We start from the raw sequence: 18093 nt of genomic DNA, 5'->3' as shown, positions 1-18093 counted from the left end.
GGAGAGGCCGCAACAGTGAGAGGCCCGCATACCGCAAAAAAACAAATCCCTCTCATTGATTCTCAGCTCTGCTTCTAAACCCCCTTCCATCCCTCCCTCCCTGCGCTGAGCACATATTTTACCTCCTAATGTTTTCTCTCTGTGTCAGATATCAGGGTTTTTGGTGTAATTTTTTATGGAAGGAAGAGACATGGAACTAGTACATGGAAACTGATTCAAGGGCTGATTGGGTTGGGGGCCAGTGAGTCCAGAAGAAAGAGAGATGATTGTAGAAGACAATATATAGTCTTAATAATCTATTAATCCTTTAATAGTCCCAAACAGCCTCTAGTCAGTTGTGTAGGTTCCATATTTGCCAGACGAACTGTTTGATCCCAGCCATGATTCTCTTGCCCTATGTCTTGCTGGGTTCTCACTCATAAGCGTGTTGACAAAGAGAAGATGAAGGAGACATTGGAAGCAATTAAGCCATGTTTTAGGAAGCAAAGAGAAGCCATCAGTGAAATGCAAATCAAAACTACCTTGGAACCCCCATACATATAGGAATATAAAATGGTGTAGCCACTTTGGATAACACTTTGGCAGTTCTTTTAACTTTTTTCAGAAAGTTAAACAATGAATTACCATATGACATAGCAATTTCATACCCAGGTATTGGTGAAATAAAAATAGTTTTAAGGCAGAACAAGAAAATCTCTAAACATAAGATTCTGTCTCTATCCATTTGGGCCACTACCCCTCTTTACTGTGCATTGTGCATTCACATTATACATCAGCCAGACCTCCTGAGAAGACACAGGAATACCTGCTTGACCGAAAACAGCAGTTTTCTCCTGGCATCAGCATGGTAACTCCTTAGGAGATAACATTCCTTTCTCAATCCTGTAAGGGGTCACGATGACCCACTACTTGCCTTGTAAGTGCAGATCTGGACTATGTAAACTATCCATATGTTACTTTGATATATAATCTGTTGTCTCAAAAACGTATATAACTGTGCTTTGACCTCTAATGGGTGGAACAGTTCTTGGAGATTTCTGAAAGAGTGTTTCCTGGGTTATAATCCTCAGGTTGGGTTGAATAAAATTCCCCATTTCTTTCTTGGATTGACTATCAATTAATTTTTTTATTGACAGTATATACCTAAGAGAATTAAAAACAAGCTGACACAAAAATTTGCACACAGGTGTTCATAATAGCATAATAGGCAAAACGTGGAAAAAACCCAAATGTGTGTTAACTGCTGACTGGCTAAACAAAATATGGTCTATCCATACAATGGAATACTATTCAGCAATAAAAAGAAATGATATACTGATACATACTTGTCTACTTAAAGAAAAATGTACAACATAAGAGTTGTGAGTTTGTGTTTTATTTAGCGACTTACTGAGGACTATAGCCTGGGTGACATCCTCTCAGTAACTCTGAGGAAATTACACAAAAGAGGCAGAGGAGAAGCCAGTTTATATGATTTTTGGCTAATGAATATGTGTATCCAAGCATACATCTTGGTGAAAGATTACTGCTAGGCACAAAGAACACATATCTCAAGTTAACGATTTTAGTGTTTTTCCTATGTATGGGAAGGTACAAGAATCTGGTGTCATTAAAATTCTTCCTGAGGTATATAACTATCTAAGGGGCCTGCTTGTCCACAGCACAGGGTGCTCCATCTGTTATCATCTTAATTTCCTCTCAGAGTGCACTGTCAGTCAGCACTGCAGTGGGTTACAACTTAACTCTTGAGGAACCGGGTGGTGAGCAGTGCTCTCTGTTCTTCTTTGTTTACATGCCACAACATGAGGGAACATTGGAAATGAACAAACAATTGAATAGAAACGGATAAATGCTTTCAAATGTCAGCTGTGCCTTCATCTTTGGGTTTTCTGCATCCTCAAAAAACAAAAACAAAAAACCCTTTAAAAAACCTTTTACAAATGTTGGAAAATTCAAGAGAAGAATAGTATTTTATAACATATGAAAACTATATGAAATTTTAGTGTCCATGAGCAAAATTTTGTTAGAACACAGCCATGCTCATTTATTCACCTATTTTCTTTGGCTGCTTTTTGCTACAAATGACAGAGTTGAATAGTTACAAGAGACTGTATGGCTCACAAAGCCTAAAATGTTTACTCTCTGGTCCTTACAGAGAATGTTTGTCTATTCTTGCTCCAATAAGTAAATTTTGGATTGGAGAGTATTGTGAACTTTGGAGACAGATCGTCTGGGTGGAAATCTACTGCCACAGTTTTGGGAACCTATTATACCTCTCTAGGCTTTAGTTCCCTCATCTATAATATGGGAATAATAATAGTACCTCCCTCACAGAGCTGTGAGAGTTAAAAGATATAATACATACAAGAGTACTGCTTTTGATACCTGCAACTTACGATTATCATTGTTGTCTTATTATTGGCTGCATCACGGAAAGATACAAATGCTGAGAGCAGACACAATCATAAGGACTGGATACATTTTAGTGACATTCAACATCTTTGCACCTTTGAAATGTACCTTTGGGTGAAATATTTAAACATCAAGCATTGGTGGATGAAAAATGGGTACTTAGTGTGCCAGAATAAGATCACATATGCACTCTGCTTCTCATTCTAAAGATAATTCCACCACTCAGAATTATCTGCAGTCTTCTGTCTTTGCAGATGGACTTTCTCTGGTTCTCCATCACATGGATGAAGATGGGCACCCCATAGCAGCTGAGTTTCATATTACAGTTCTAATCACATTCAAAGAATTAGATTCTAAAATCCAATAACAAATTTGCCAGGAAAGAGAATTTTATTGACTCAACTTGGGTCAAGTGTCCACCACTGATCCAGTCAACCCACACCAGAGGAAAGTCTTCTAACGTCCACATGGTTTGCACCCTCGAGGAGATGTGTCTAAACGCACTCTCCCACCCAGCCTGTGGCATGTTTTCTGTGAATACAAAAACAAGCTATGGTGATCCGGAGACCATTATGGGGTGATAACCAAAATATGCAGAAGGCTGCAAATAAGAAAAAGAGTTTATTTAGAGTTCTAAGAATTGCATTTTGGGAGGCACCGATTCGAATGGCAACTCAAATGTGCTCCGGGGGGAACAGAAAATAGTGGGGGCTTCTAAAGGCAAAAAAAGATATTCCAGAGAAGTAACGAAAGTTATCTTTACAGAACGACGATTGGTGCCGGCAGACTTTCAGTCACTTGCTGGCAGCACATTGGTTGCTAAGCTGTGGTCTCTAAGGAGTAAAGAAGACAAGTTCCAGGTGGTCTCAGGATGGATGGGTCCAAAGTTTATGTTGGGTTTAGGGATGGACGTGTGTAAGTTCCACTTCCTTAATAGCCTCCCAACTCCATCTTAAATCACTTTGACATAAGTGACTCCATTTAAAAAATTTTTTTTATTTAAGCCACTTAAGAGATTTGTGTTACAACACCTAGCCCACTCAACTAATCCATCAGTTATGGACTCCCCTCACACTTCTACTGTTTTCAGCTTTCAAAGACTCTCCCTCCTCCTTCAGTTCCTGCCCCCAGAACATGCAGAATCACAAATGCAGCCTTCCACAGATGCTGCCTTTTTAAGCAGCAATCAATGTGACTGATGATTAGGGCCTGAAAAGGGAGAAGGTAGCCTTGGACCTAGCTATGCCCATCAATCTTCACCCCAATTTGGTTTCAAAAATTATCCCTGGGGCATCTCGCAATGAAGGAAAGGAAAGGGGGCCTGAAAACAGAACGAGTCTGACGCTACTTCTCATAGGGGACCCATATTCAGATCACAGAATCTTGGAGACTGTGGTGTTTGAAAGGGATCCTAACTTAGCTTCATCCACCACATCAGGGCAAAAGCTGGGCCCTGTCTTTAGAACTTGTTGCAGAGAGGTGAGTCATGGCAGCACCTAAATTCCACGGTAACACTGAATTTAAAGAGCTTCATAGGAACACATAGGCTGCTACAACCCTGGTATCCATAGGAAATGGTGTCACCTGGAAAGGGACAGAGAAGAGGGCAAGTGAGGTCCCAGAACCCAGGCTGCAGGCCCATGGGTATGGGGCCCAGCATATCCTGGTATGCAGCTCAGTAAATATTCCTGAACGAAATCACAGGATCAATGCATCAACCAACTAATCAAGAATGAGGGGAAAATAGCACATCCCATGGAGGACTCATGCTCTTGGTAGGGTGAATGTCTGCTTCCTGGGAATGAGATGCTGGAGGTAGGCCCCCTAATGGGCTCTCCTAAAATAGCTCTGCAAGCTCTGTATATTAGAGCTCAATCCATTCCCTCCACACAAGAGAGGGCAGAGAGGATGAATAGAAATTGCCCTCTCCACCCTGACCATTTCTCCCCCAATCTATGTCCCTAGTTCCCCAAAACCCCATCACAGTCAGATCCCACTCAGAGGAATTTCAGCAGCCTAGCTCCAGTTACCCTCAGGAGCTAAACTCCCTACTTTGCTTACAGGTCACCATCCCAATTAATAGCGAGTGGCAGCCCAGTACCACAACGAGATGAAAATGTTTCACTAGGTTAAGAAAAGAAAACCAACCCCTTTTCTATGCAGTTCCTACTCCCAGGGTTCCTGAGGGGACACTGCCCTGAGTCCTACAGGCACCCAGCCTTGTTCTTGGGGCCCAGGCTCTCACGGTGTCCCATGGAGGGTTCATACTATCCCCCCACCCTGAACACGCACTGCCAGCCCCTAACCTCTGGCAAAGGTCACCCAGGAGACTTCTCAGGCCCCACCTACCTTCGTAGACCTTCCTCAGGAAGCACTGCTGGCTGCCTTGAGTCTGGCAGAAGCTTTCCCTGTTCTCGCAAACCCCGCTGGCATTGACTCGGTGACACTGGAAACATTCTAGAGCTGGAAAATCAAAGCAGCATCATAAGGCTCTTCCGGCCCAGCATCCCGGCTGCTCAGGAGGGAGCACACCTGTGACCCAGGTTCGCCCGGACACTGACCGGCTCCCAGCGCCTGAGGAATGTGCTGAAAGCAGGTCATTTCTCCGTGCTTGGCTTGCACCTGGGAGGAGGCGTGCGCGCCTCTAGGCACAAGGTCTGCACCTGAGCACAAAGGGCTCTGCCTGTCCCCCCAGGGATGGGCTGTGCTGCTGGAGGAATGAGGTCGAGCCCTTCACTGCAGCTCCATTGACCCCACTTGCCAACTGATTATCACCCCAACACCAAGGGGCACCATTGAAAACGTTCCATGTGAATGGCGTCTGCAGGAGCAGAACAGGTGATGGTTGGAGTTGCGAAGGAGTCGGCACTGCCCACCCCTGCTCTGTCCTGGCTGCAGCTTCACAAAGCCTCCCCTCACCCTCCTTCACACAGAGCCCCACCCTCCACTCTCCCTTTCATCTGAGGAGTGGGGCTCCGAGGAGAACGCCAGGACTCAGCCTAAAAGGAGAGCTGAAGGGGGCAGGTAGGGGAGAGAAAGGATGGGTGGGAGGAGGGGGATGGAAAGTAAAAGAGAAGATCGGAAGTAAGACAGTGAGGCAAGCCAGGGGGAGATTGAGGAGAGGAGGAGAGGAGGGGAAGAAGGAGGGGAAGAAGGAAGGGAGGAAGGAAGGGAGGGAGGAAGGGAGGGAGGAAGGGAGGGAGGAAGGGAGGGAGGAAGGGAGGGAGGGGGGAAGGGAGGGAGGGAGCTTCCAGACAAACACTTGCCCTGGAGCCTCCTTCTTGGGATGAGCACCTAGTGGTCCCTGCGCTCCCTGCGTTTTTCACCAAACGTTGAGCACCTGACATCTGGGAGGCCCTATTCCATGTGTTGGGAATTGAGTGCTGAAGGAACACTAAAACATGCATTCCACTTATTTAAACAATAAACAAATAAATGGGGAAAATGACAATGAAAAGAAAGGTTATTTCAGGTCCTGGTGACTCGTGAAGATGATGAGATGGAGGAAACATGGAGGAGACAGCGTGGGGAGACCTTGGGGAGGCAGAAAAGCTTTCTCAAGGGTGATTTAAGCTCAAACCTGAATGATTTTTTTTTTAAAGCTGACTACTTAAACGGCTGGGAGAAGTTGGGAAACTGGTTCCAGGAAGATCCACAGGCAAGTGCACAGAAAGGTTCTGAGACGGAATTAGCTTGGCCAGTTTGAGAAACAAAAAGAAGAACACAGGTAAAGTGGAAAAGTGTGAGAATGTTATAAAATGGGACTGAAGAGGTCGGTAGAGACCAGACCATAAGCACGTATCTGCTTAGACCCGCACTGTTGCATGTGGTATCCACAGGACTTACATGGCTGTTGAGCCTGTGAAATGCGAGTAGTCCAAACAGATGGGCTGTAGGTCAGTTTCAAACACTTAGCCCACAAAAAAATGTTAATTGCTCATCAGTAACTTTGATGTTGATTACATGCTCAGATAATATTTTAGATGTATTGGGTTAAATGTACTATTAAAGTGAATTTTACACATTTCTTATTTTTTTAATATGCCTACTAGAAGATTTAAAATAACATCTGTAGCTCAGCTTATGTCTTATTTGGACAGGACAGTTTAGGCCATTGTAAGAACTGGGATTTTATTCAAAGTTGGAGGAAGCCATCAGAGGTTTTTCAATGGAGAATGACATTAACTGATCTATGTTTTGCAGTTTCACTATGTTTTTCTATTCACTGCAGGTGTGCGGACAATAGATTTTAAAGAAAGAGAAAGTAACAGAGGGCTAGGAAAGAGGGTGGAAACTGGAAGGAAGCCACAAGTCAACCGAATCCGTGCAAAATGTGAGAAATTAAAGGTCCAGTATAAATGAAATGTTTATGTGGGAAACAGGGGCTGGGAAACCTACAGCAGAACAAATAGAAGGTCATTTCAATGTGCCTGCCACGACCTCATCATTTTTTGTGTAGTTTAAATCTGAAACTATACATTTTTTTATTTACTCACACATTTTTATCTCGCAGTAAAGCTTTTCCCCTGGAATGAACTTTGAAAAGTTCACACTCAGCAGTAAACTGAGCACGCAATTCCTCTTCCTCTAAACTTAATGATGACTGTATAACTTGAACAGCCTGTCTGGCAATATTTACCGTCGCCCCTGGGCCTGTGCTGTCCCTGATCCCATGAAAACCTCCTAAAGATACAAATCTGCTTAAGAATTTCAGTGGCTCTTTTGAAAGTTCGTCGTTATTTGAAGAAGACTGTGCCCTAGGATGATTTCACTTCTGCAGCTGCAACAGAGGCCTCACGTATCACTGACTGAAGCAGGTGTAATTCCCGTCGTCCTCCCCGTAGCCCTCAGCCTTCACCTCCACATGCTTGTGACTGAAACACTTGTGACTCTGATGTGGGGCTGTAGGACACATCCGCTGTGCACACAGGGCAGCTGGAACAGTGGAGAGCAGATGCCCCTGGGAGCGTCCCTCTCCCAAGAACAGATGGGGAATCGGTGGATGACTACCCCAACTGTCTCACCCATGAGTTGGATCCTCTACACTGTCCTCCAGAATTTCCAGCAGGATGGATTCCATTTGCCCACCATGGTGTCCAGCTTATAACTTCATCGCATAGTCTGTCTTACTGCCCCACGCCCCTCCTGGTATTTCCTGGGATCACCTTCCAGACAAATGATTTTTACTCCTATCAGCTTCAGAGCGAAGCACAAGACAGGATGATGGATTTTCATTTAGATCAAATGTGTGTTCTTCTAAATTAATTTTTTATATTTTTTTATTCTGAGTATTCTTGTGCTTTTACAAAACAAACAAAACATTGACTATTAACAGGCTGATTCCATTTGCTGAAGAAGGACATTGGAAACAAATGACGCCTGTTAATGCCAATGATCATTCCAGTTTTCAATCAATCATGGAATCAAATAAAAGCTATGAAAGTATATTCTGTAGAAGGTGAAACACCTGACTTTTTGTGAATGCTATAATAAATTTAATTTAAAAGTCCACATAGAACGTAAAATCATTTCTTTTTACTGTGAAAGAATAAATACAAATGCTGGTAGAATATAACATTGCAGCAAAAAAAAAAAAGTTTTTACTGAATTGAGACCCAGAGAGCAAAAAATGCCCCGATAGTTGGTTTTGATTCACACATAATTCTGAATTGTGTCCTAACTGTGTCCAAACCAGATAGTATATGAATATAAATAAATATATATGTAAATACTTTATATATTTTAATGTTATATATTATAATGTTAGAATATATAATATATATAACATATAGAATATGTTATATTATGAATTATATATATGAAAAAATATATTTTATATATTATATATGTATGTGCACATACACACCCACAGATAAAATAACTGAACTGTAAAAGTTTTGTGATGTGGAATAAAAAATAGTCTTTAGCAAAATTTCTCCCTGCTCCTTGTCATCAAGCAGATCTGAAAATGGTTTAGCTTCTAAGGAACTACATTGTGACTCAATCTAAGTGTGCTACAACAGTAATGAACATTTTGTAAAAGGTCCTGCAAATATCAGTTGCATTTTGGTCAGGTAGTAGATTTTGACTCCATTTTTTTATGTTTCACAGCTGGCAGCCTTGAAGTCTCTCCCCTGTGCCCCACATCTGGGCCTCAGGAGCTCCCTCCTTTACCACTGGTGGGCATTTCAAACCACACAAGCCCCTACCTGAATGCAGGAACCCTTGCCCTGTCTGTCCCCCTCACCACCATAGAAATTTGAGTCTCCTTTCTCTGCTCCCTCAAGCCATCTTAAGACACCTGGCAGTAAGCCCTGCTCTCCCGAGAAAGCCTCATTAGGTAAGTAATAAACCTTTTCATACTCTCCTGGTGCATATGTGACATCATCAGTCTTGACATCTGATCCAAGTTTGGGTGAGGGACCATCCTGTTTCTACAGTATAACCCCAACAGTCCGAAATCTTAAAGTAGTCAACAAATGGAGTACCCAAGTATTTCAGCTTTCAAAAATGTTTAACAAGTTGAAGTTATGAAAAACAGACTTTCAAGCAAAAAGATATTGAAATGTATTCCTACGAAAGCAGAATGCCCCAGATAAAATTGTAAAATGTGTATGGTCGTCTTATCTGTTGGACATTCTAATGTCAAGGCAAGCAGACAAAGAGTCAAAGAGAGAGGCAGTGCCTGGAAACATAACCTGCCACTCACCCAGGTTCTCCTCAGTCCCCATTGCCCTCCTACATGCTCCCCAGAGGGCTCACCTTGCAGGAATCTCAGCAGTGAGGACAGGACCACCAGCAGCAGCAGCAGGAGGCACTTACCCATCTCTGGATTTGGCCCCAGCACCAAAGATTTACAGACGGCAGGACAGAACCACAGGCCTTGAGAGCCTCTGAGATACGGCTTTATAATTCCAGGCTGGGAGGAGCAGCCAATGGCAGCCCAGGCAAAGGGCTGTACTTCCACAGACAAAGAGCAAACAGGGTCCCTGAAGGAACTGGGGCCCTGCATTCCTTTCAGCATTATTGGCCCTGCTCACCTCCACTGGTCCTACTGAGGGAGCCAAGTTATGTAAGAAGAGCTGGCTCTTTTGTGTCTCCATTTCACAATTGTAAAATGGAAGACTAGAGTCTGACTTACATTGCCTAAGGATTTGGGAATTCAATTGTTAGTGATGTTTTATAATCTAAGAGGTTTGCCATATTGAAAGGAACTACTGAGGTATGGTACGAACAAAAATACTCCTGTTAAGGATGCTCTCTTATTAAAATACGCCTAGGGAAATAAACACATGCTTAGACTTTGGAAAGTGCAGGCTGGACACAAATAGATTTTGGTGGTAGTGTTACCAACCAGGGCTCCTGGCGTCCTTAATCAAAAGAAATTGATCAGAGGCCAGACAAGAAATTCAGGCAAGGCTTTATTGGGGTCCTGCTGCAGCAGGGGAAAGTGAGAACTAGCAACAGTTTCCCTTATTCACTCACTCACTCAGAGGAGGTGGGCTGGTTCCTTACATGGGGTGAGGTAGGGGTGGGTCCAGGAGTCAGGCTGGAGGAGTGGCTTAGGTGGTCTGCCCACCCCTTTGGTGGTGTTGTGTGCAGGGAGCATATGTAGGACCCTGTTTTGCTCCCGGATCTTCAGAAGTGGCAGTTGTGCTTTTGGTCTCTTTGTATCTTGTTGTCCATAATCTGCCCCAGCTGCACATGCACGCAGTTATTTCTAGTCCCTTAGAGTTTCTTTGTGTTTTGTTGCTGGAGGAGACATTTGTCCAGGTGCAAGCACTGCAGCAAAGGGTCCCAGGTCCCAGCCTGTCTCAGTATTATTGTCTCCTTTCTTGGAAATGAAGCACATCTGCATTTGTTTTTTCACGTTTTGGCAAACAGGAGCAAAATGGAGTATTTCTCCATTTCTCCATCTTCAAGATCTATACTACAAGCAACCCAGAGTTCTTGTTGTCAGTTTTTCATCTCACTATTCCTTTTTAAATAAAATTTTCTTTTCTATTCTGGATGCTAGATTAGAGCCAGTGGAGAACTCTCTTTCCAGAATGGTGTCAGGAGGAGATCTGCAGACTCATTCCCACCCCATCCAATGAAACAACTATAACTGGCAAAAGCTATTTTTAAAACAATCATTTTAAATCTCTGGAAAATGTCCTAAGGGCATACAGCAAACCAAGAAACTTTTTTTTTCAAGAAAATGTACTAAATCTCAGTAGGAACAGTGAGAATCTGTGGCATCTGAACCATAACTTGCACAGGTCTGCATGAAAGAAATTCCACTCTAGGAAGGTATGGCCAAGAAAATGGGGCATTCTTTACCCCAGCTCCCAGTGGAGGGACATGGCATCTCACTGGGAGGGTCAGACCACTAGCATTCCTCAAGCATCGTAGTTCCAAGTTGCAGAAGCTAAATTCCTGCAAGTATGGCCAAGACAAGTGTGTCCCTTCCTCCACCAACCATGCTCCCCACCAGAAAGCAGAGCCTCTAACACAGGTGTGGCAGTCTGATAATATTGGGTCCCAGTTGCCCTCAGCTATGGCAGAGGTTCCATTTCAGGAGAGGCAAGACAAGAAGACCAAAGGCTACTCCCCCTGCACAGTACCTTGCTTGGAAAGCAGGGATGTAGCTCTTGGCTAAGTAGGTCTCTGCCCCTCCACAAACTCTGGGCTTAGAGATTTTGCCAAGAGAGAGGGGCAGTCCATAGGAGCTTAAGAATCTGAAGTTCTCCCCAGAAAAACAAACTTTATTCTAAACAGAGTGTGCTGACATTCAAGAATAAGGGTATCCTCAAAAACAATGGAGATTTTGGTGGTAAGCAATTAAAGAAGAGACTCTTATCTCCCTGCAAGCAACACGTTAAACTGTAGGTTAGCTAGTTTACCAGAGAGAACCAGAGAAAGAAACAGCTAAGAAAAATCCTACTGGGAGCAGAACAAATATGAAAGACTGGCCTGAAAAGTGACCTTTATAAAAGGGATCTGAAATTAATTGGATCAGACAATGAAGCTTTTCATGTCCTAAGTCATGAGCCAGTTAGTCATGGAGCCCACAGCTTGATGTGACACAAGTAGAGGCAGACAATTTCACAGAGAATCAGGGAAAGAGATGGTCCCAAAGAGCCCTGGTAGGCCACTCTCATCCCAGGATGACTGTGACCATGCACCAGCCTGTGACCTCTGAGGGGTGACATCAAAGCTGTCACACTGCAGGGAAAATAGATTTCACTAAAATAGTCCAGCCAAGTCGCTAAACAAATAAACAGGAAAATGACGACAACAACAAGCCCGGGGAGGTAAGGTGAAAGAGCAGGAATCAATATCCAGAGTTACTACAATAATTTACCTAAAGTGTTCAGTTTTCAACCCAAAATTACGAGACATGCAAAGAAACAGGAAAGTATGACACATACACATAAAAAAAATAGGCGATGAAAACTGCCTTTGATGGGGGGGTGTCAGAGGAGTGGATGGGGAGATGGTCAATTTTTATTATAAGATGTCTAAGTTCTGGAGATCTAATGTGTAGCATGGTGACTATACTTAATAAAACTGTATTGTATATTTGAAACTTGCTAAGAGAGTAGATCTCAAGTGTTCTTACCACACACACACACACACACACACACACACACACACATACACACACACACAAGGATAACTTGTAAGATAGATGTTTTAATTAGCTTGATTGTGGTAATCATTTCACAATGTATACATATATGAAATCATCATGTTGTAACTTTTAAATATACATAATTTTTATTATCAATTATACCTCAGTAAAGCTGGGGTAGGGGGTTTCAACCGAAAAAAATACACCCACCCTAAAAGTTGAGAGTTATGTTTTATTTGGCAGAAATTTTTAGGACTTTAAGCCCAGGAGGCAACTGCTCTGAGGAGGTGTGGGGGGAGCCAGGATATATAGGAGTTTTGCAAGAAGGGAAGGTAATCTGAACGTCAAAAGATTATTGTTAATTAAAGAAAACCAGATATTGCAAATTAAGGAATTTAGCACTTTTCTGTAAATGGGAAGATGCAAGAGTCTGGGCTCACTGAAATCATTCCTTTGATATGCTCCTCAGCTATCTGAGGCCAGTATCCTGTGTTTTCACATCCTGAGTTTCCACAGGGCTCACCGTGGGGAGTGGCTGCAGTCTGATGGCTGCTAGATGGCAGGCATTCTCCTTCCTGAGTTCCCGCAGTGCTCACCAGCTCACCAATGGTGGCTGCAATCTCTGATGACTGTGACATCCTTTGTTTACTGATGTGGCAGGAAATATAACATTTCTCAGGGGAAAGAAACTTTCCATGAGACATCCTAGATGTCACATTTAACAAATATAAAATTATATGTTTGGTTCTATTCCTCTGAGGAACCTTGATTGATACATCATCCAGAAAGTTCAACAAATTCTTAGTAGGATGAACACAAGAGATTTACACCTAGGCATATCATAGTAAAAATGTTAAAAGGCAAAAAAACATCTTGTAAACAGCATGAAAACAAATGACTCGTGACATACAAGGGATTCCCTCAATAAGGTTAAAAGCTGACTTCTCTTTAGAAATAGTGGGGGCCAGAGAAGATGGGATGACAAATTTAAACTGCTGAAAGAAAAAACAAAACTGTCAACCAAGAATCCTACATTCACAAAATTCATCTTTCAAAAATGAAGGTGAAATACAGACATTCCCAGATGGACAGCCAGTGCGGAGGGTAGGGGGTGAGAGGGTGGTAATCAGCATCCCATCCTCTGGGTTGTTCTCCAGACTAAGAGAGATTTCTACTGAATAATATATACTATATATAAAATGCATCCCAATGAAAGATGCTGAAAGAAAAAGAAAAAAAAAAAGCAGGTTTTTTTATCTCATACATATATTAGAAATGATTTTTAATGTGTTGTTGGCAAATGTTCCCTGATTCCTTACCACTTCTATAAAAGATCCAGACATGTACATGTATACAGTTGGGAGCTGGACATGTATACAGTTTAAAGATAAAAAATGTTTGCTCTTACTCTCCTAGAAACATTTCACTTTTCATGAACCATAAGAATTAGATCTCTAATTACTTGTTTACTTAATTGCTCTGATTCAGGAGAATAATAAGCAACAATCTTCCCTCATCTCTCTCAAAGTGTAACTGAGCAGGAACCTATGGGGCCTTCCCAGGACAGGCCTTGCCCCCATAACTTCTGCTTTAGCTCTTCTCTGAAGTACCTAGATAATAGTATTTGATGCAAATTTCCTGAGTTGTTTTCCAGATATGAAAACCCCCCACCAAATGGAAGATGTGAACTACTTGATGACCATGAGCACATAGCTCCAGGCCTCCCAGAGCCTAAGGACTGATAAAGTTAACCCCTGTGACACCACCCTGTTCCCTCATCGTCAGCCAATCAGAGAATTGTACAGGATCCGAACATACCCTGTGACCTCCTCTCCATTACCTGGCTTTTAAAACTGCTTTGCCGAAACCCTTCGGGTAACACGAAGCTTTTTGGGGCATGAGCCACCTCGTCTTCTCGCATGGACTTGCAATAAACCTTTCTCTGCTCCAAACTGACATTTCAGTTTGTTTGACCTCACTGTGCGTCAGGGACATGAACCTTCATTAGCAATTTTGGTGAGCCAGCCAGGAGTCTGTGCCCGTGGCTGGTCAACCCTGGCCTGGGGCAGCCCCTTCCCTGAGCCTCCAGCAGCTGTTGGAGCCCATTTCACTCCAGGGATCTTGGAGGGACTGTCCCCAACAGGCGTTGGCCTCCCATGGCATGAGGCTGTTTGAGGCGGAGAAACATCTGGAGCTGTGGTCCACATTTGGCGTCATTGGGTGAGCTGCTCCAGCTTGCGCAAGCTGGGAATTCTCTCCACTCCATTTGGGCTGCTTCCCTGGTGGGAAGTGAGGCACTTGAGGGTAAGTCACTCTGGTGTGTACAACCAGGAACATAATCCCCCCTCAATTTGGGCTTTTCCTTTACAGGACAAGCCAATTTGTTTGATTGGGGTACCCTGTTGGAGAGGGGAATTGTACTCTACCCGATTTGGGAACCAGTTCATTTGCTTTTTGAGAGCCAGGCTTGCCAATTTGTTTGGAGGCCTCCGTTTGGGAGTGGAAGTGGAATTTTAGACTACACCTCTTCTGATTTTCTGTCTGTGTGACTGTAGCTTAGTTGTTTGTGTTTTTGTGTGTATCATTTTGGGGTGAGCCACTCATAGTCCATTCTTTCTGGCTATGCCTCGTCTGATTCTTTGTTTGTGGGACCATGAGTTTGTGGTTTATATGTGTGTTAGTACTTGCATTGGCCAGTTGAGATGTCTTTGGTGAATTATGGGGCTCATGTTTGATGACACCAGGGTATCCTTCCCTATTGCATAGGTTACACCTGTGGTGGAGCATTGGTTGAGATTTTCCCTTTTGAACTAGCCACGATCATTCGTTCAGCTTCATCTCCAATGGGACATTGGTTGGGGTTCTCCCCTTTTGGACTGATGGGGCACTGGTTGGGAATCTTCCTTTTTTGAGGGTCTAGGGAACTGTGACCCTGAGAGACCGATTTGAATTGCTGTTTGCTTGATATTTGATAACACTGGCCATGAATAATTAAGTATGGATGATCAGAGCTCTGTTCCATCTTATAGTCCCCTAGAGTATTTTTGTAAAACTAATAGATCTTTAGCTATGCTTCCTAAATGAAAGAAAATGACTCAATACTCCCTGAGATCTGGAGGGCAAAGGCCCCTAATGGCTTGGCTATTATATCAAAGTGGATCTTTTGCAATTGCTTTTATCTTGTGCGTATGTGTGTGTCTGTGAATGAGTGTCTTGGTACCTGAGTCCAAATCCCTTTTTCTCTTCCTGGTTTTGCTGAAAGAGGGTCATGCAAAAGTGAGCAGATGATATGTATTATCGTATTTGTTTCTTTAAACTGAGGTGGATATTTGGGAACAGGAAAAAAGAAAGCTCTCTGAAAATAGCCCAAGATGGCTGGGTTTGGTGTAAGTAGTTAGAAGAGGAATTTGCATTTCTCTTCCTGTGCCTTTGAAATGTAAACGATTTACCTGGGTTCTCTGGAACTCATCTAATCAATCTGTGTTGCTTGGTACTGGAAAAAGGGATGCAGGAATAACATTCAAACTGTTGGGAATGTTCCCTCAGCTAAACTTTAATTCATAAGCTTCATAAGGGTAGGAAGAAACTTACAGTAAAATCTGTTAATTATAAAAGGATGAAAGAGGTCCAACAGGGACAGGCACTTTTGGTTATGCATTTCATAGCCCAGTCTTCCCTAGACATCAGGCACAAAATTCAGAAAACAATTGCTGGTCCTCAGACTCTAATGAACAATTTGTTCCAATTGGCTTATTCAGTTTTCAATAATAGGGATATGCCCCAAGAGGCTGAATGCACCCAGAGAAATATGCAAAAGGATACTGGTGCAACCCTTTTGGTCTAACCTGAAAGGTTGGAAACCTTAGCAACCATAAAGAGTATGTAATGGGGGGTGTCAGAGAAAAGGCAGGGGCATGCTTTCCTGGAACACCTTTGTGCAAGATTAATGGCCAGCTGTTTTTATATTCCTTTCTGTTCATGCCTGATTGTCCCATCCCTTTAATGGGAAGAGATTTATTAACTAAGTTAGGGACCACTCTGTTTCTTGAGGGGCAAGAAACATTACCAAATTGTTCTAACAGAACGCAGAAAGGAACAGATAAAATCTGAAGCTAAAATAGAAGGCTTAATAGACCCTGGAATGTGGAATATCAAGGTTCTGGGCTTGGCTGAAGATATCCAGCCAATGATTATTAAGTAAAAATGGTTATATATTGTGTAAATATAAGGCACAAATTTCTTAAACCTAGGGAATATCCCCAAAAGTGTTTGTAAATAGATTGCCAAAATGGGAGGCCACTGGTCTAACTAAATGAATCATAGCTGATAATCAGAGGCTGATAGGAATTCTGGGGGGAGGCCTTCTCCCCTAAGCTAAATGAGGAGCCACCCAGTTCTTTGAAAAAAAAAAAAAAGAAAAACCAAACTGTCCTTGTTTTACAACTCTAGTCTTTACAGGACCAGAGGTGTGGCTCTAAGAATAAACCAATGCCCAGCAATGCTTGTACCATTCCCCAAACGTTCCCTATTTATCTTAAGAGACTTGTAAGTATTAAACAAAGGGGAAACAAAGTCATCCTAGGAGAAACTTGCCTGTACCTTTGAGATGCAAATGTCCTATCTGGTCTTCTCAGGAACCTTCATCTCTGCCATCTTTTTAAAATGCAAATTTTGAAAAGAGGGAAAAGTAATTTAGAAATTGACTTGTCAAGGGTAAATAGAAATCCTAAGTGTCTTTTCTGCAAATATTTAGCCATCCAAGTGAGCTTGATTTGTTCCATCTGCAAGAAACCTAATTTTAATCCAACCTCTTTTGTAAACTGGTGGGTTTTACATTGCTCTACCTGACTCAGGGATGAAATTTTGAAATGAGAACTGTGAGGTCTCTCCATTTGTGTGTTTGTCTTTGGATAACATTGCTGAGGTTAATTTGTAAATGAGATTGGTTTAATTGGCTTAAAGAAAAGTAAGCACTTACAAATCAAACAACCCTAAATACAAGAGAAATTAAGCTAAATGAGTTTCAGGTTCACGTGAACTGGGAAATATTCAGTATTAAATTAATACCTGGTATTAATGTTTAAGACTGTTGATCTAATTAATATAGGCATGTCTTTAGAGTCATCAACATTAATTATAATAATTTCACTGCACCTAAGTTTAATAGAAGTTTAATGAAATCTTGTTATATCTGTTGCAAATTTGTCAGCAAGAAAAATAACTTGATATGTTGAAACTTTAAAGTAAATGTAAACAAGATAAGAACTTTTAGGTAAACTCTATAGGAATAATTATGTTTTGAAAATTATCTAAAATAGTCTCTCCAGATTTTGGTAACTATTACTTGCCTTTTGGTTTTCACTAGAAATTAAGGTTTATAAGAGTCAGGGATTCTAATTTAAATATGTAATTAAAGCTACTGGAAGTAATAAAACATTTCACTATACAGTAGGAAAGTGGGATATATGTTTTGAGTAAAAGGAGTTTTATGCATGGTCAGGCTGAGATTAGATTAAACTTAATTGGGTAAATGGATTTTGATATTAAAAGTAGACTGGTACAGGACTAGACTTGGTTCCTCTCTGCTAAGAGAACAATTTTACTTGGAATGCTGCTTTTGATGACAGACTGTGTGAACGTCCTTGCCTTTCAGTGATCTGTATTTGTTTTTAAATATTCATAGTGACCTATGATTCTATCTGACAAAATGTTTTTAAAAAAACTTTTTGAGGGCTTCCCTGGTAGCGCAGTGGGTGGGAGTCCGCCTGCCGACGCAGAGGACACAGGTTTGTGCCCCGATCTGGGAAGATCCCACATGTCACGGAGCGGCTAGGCCCATGAGCCATGGCCGCTGAGCCTGCGCGTCCGGAGCCTGTGCTCCACAACAGGAGAGGCCACAACAGCGAGAGGCCCGTGTACCACGGAGGGCCCGGTTACCAAAAAAAAAAAAAAAAAAAAAAAAAAAAACTTTTTGACATTTTTGATGAACTTCCTATCAAATTCTAATTAAAGTTCTTTTGACTTCAGCTAGCTTTGGGATGCTTCAGAGGTCCCCTGAGGCAACT

General features: G+C 42.3%; 1 protein-coding gene across 1 annotated transcript; it reads right to left on the bottom strand.

Annotated features, from left to right (window-relative positions):
* Nucleotides 1-3871: 3871 nt before the first annotated feature.
* Nucleotides 3872-9238, bottom strand: LOC112396811 (secreted seminal-vesicle Ly-6 protein 1-like). The gene is made up of 3 exons (XM_024740710.1): nt 9175-9238; nt 4762-4875; nt 3872-3996 (listed from the first exon to the last, which is right to left on the bottom strand). The coding sequence occupies exons 1-3, from the start codon at nt 9236-9238 to the stop codon at nt 3872-3874; spliced, it is 303 nt and encodes a 100-aa protein (XP_024596478.1).
* Between the last annotated feature and the right edge of the window lie 8855 nt (nt 9239-18093).

Source organism: Neophocaena asiaeorientalis, unplaced genomic scaffold (assembly GCF_003031525.2).
Source record: "Neophocaena asiaeorientalis asiaeorientalis breed wild unplaced genomic scaffold, Neophocaena_asiaeorientalis_V1.1 scaffold308, whole genome shotgun sequence".
Classification (NCBI taxonomy): domain Eukaryota; kingdom Metazoa; phylum Chordata; class Mammalia; order Artiodactyla; family Phocoenidae; genus Neophocaena; species Neophocaena asiaeorientalis.
The sequence above is the reverse complement of the archived record's forward strand: the minus strand, read 5'-3'. Positions and strand labels throughout refer to the sequence as shown.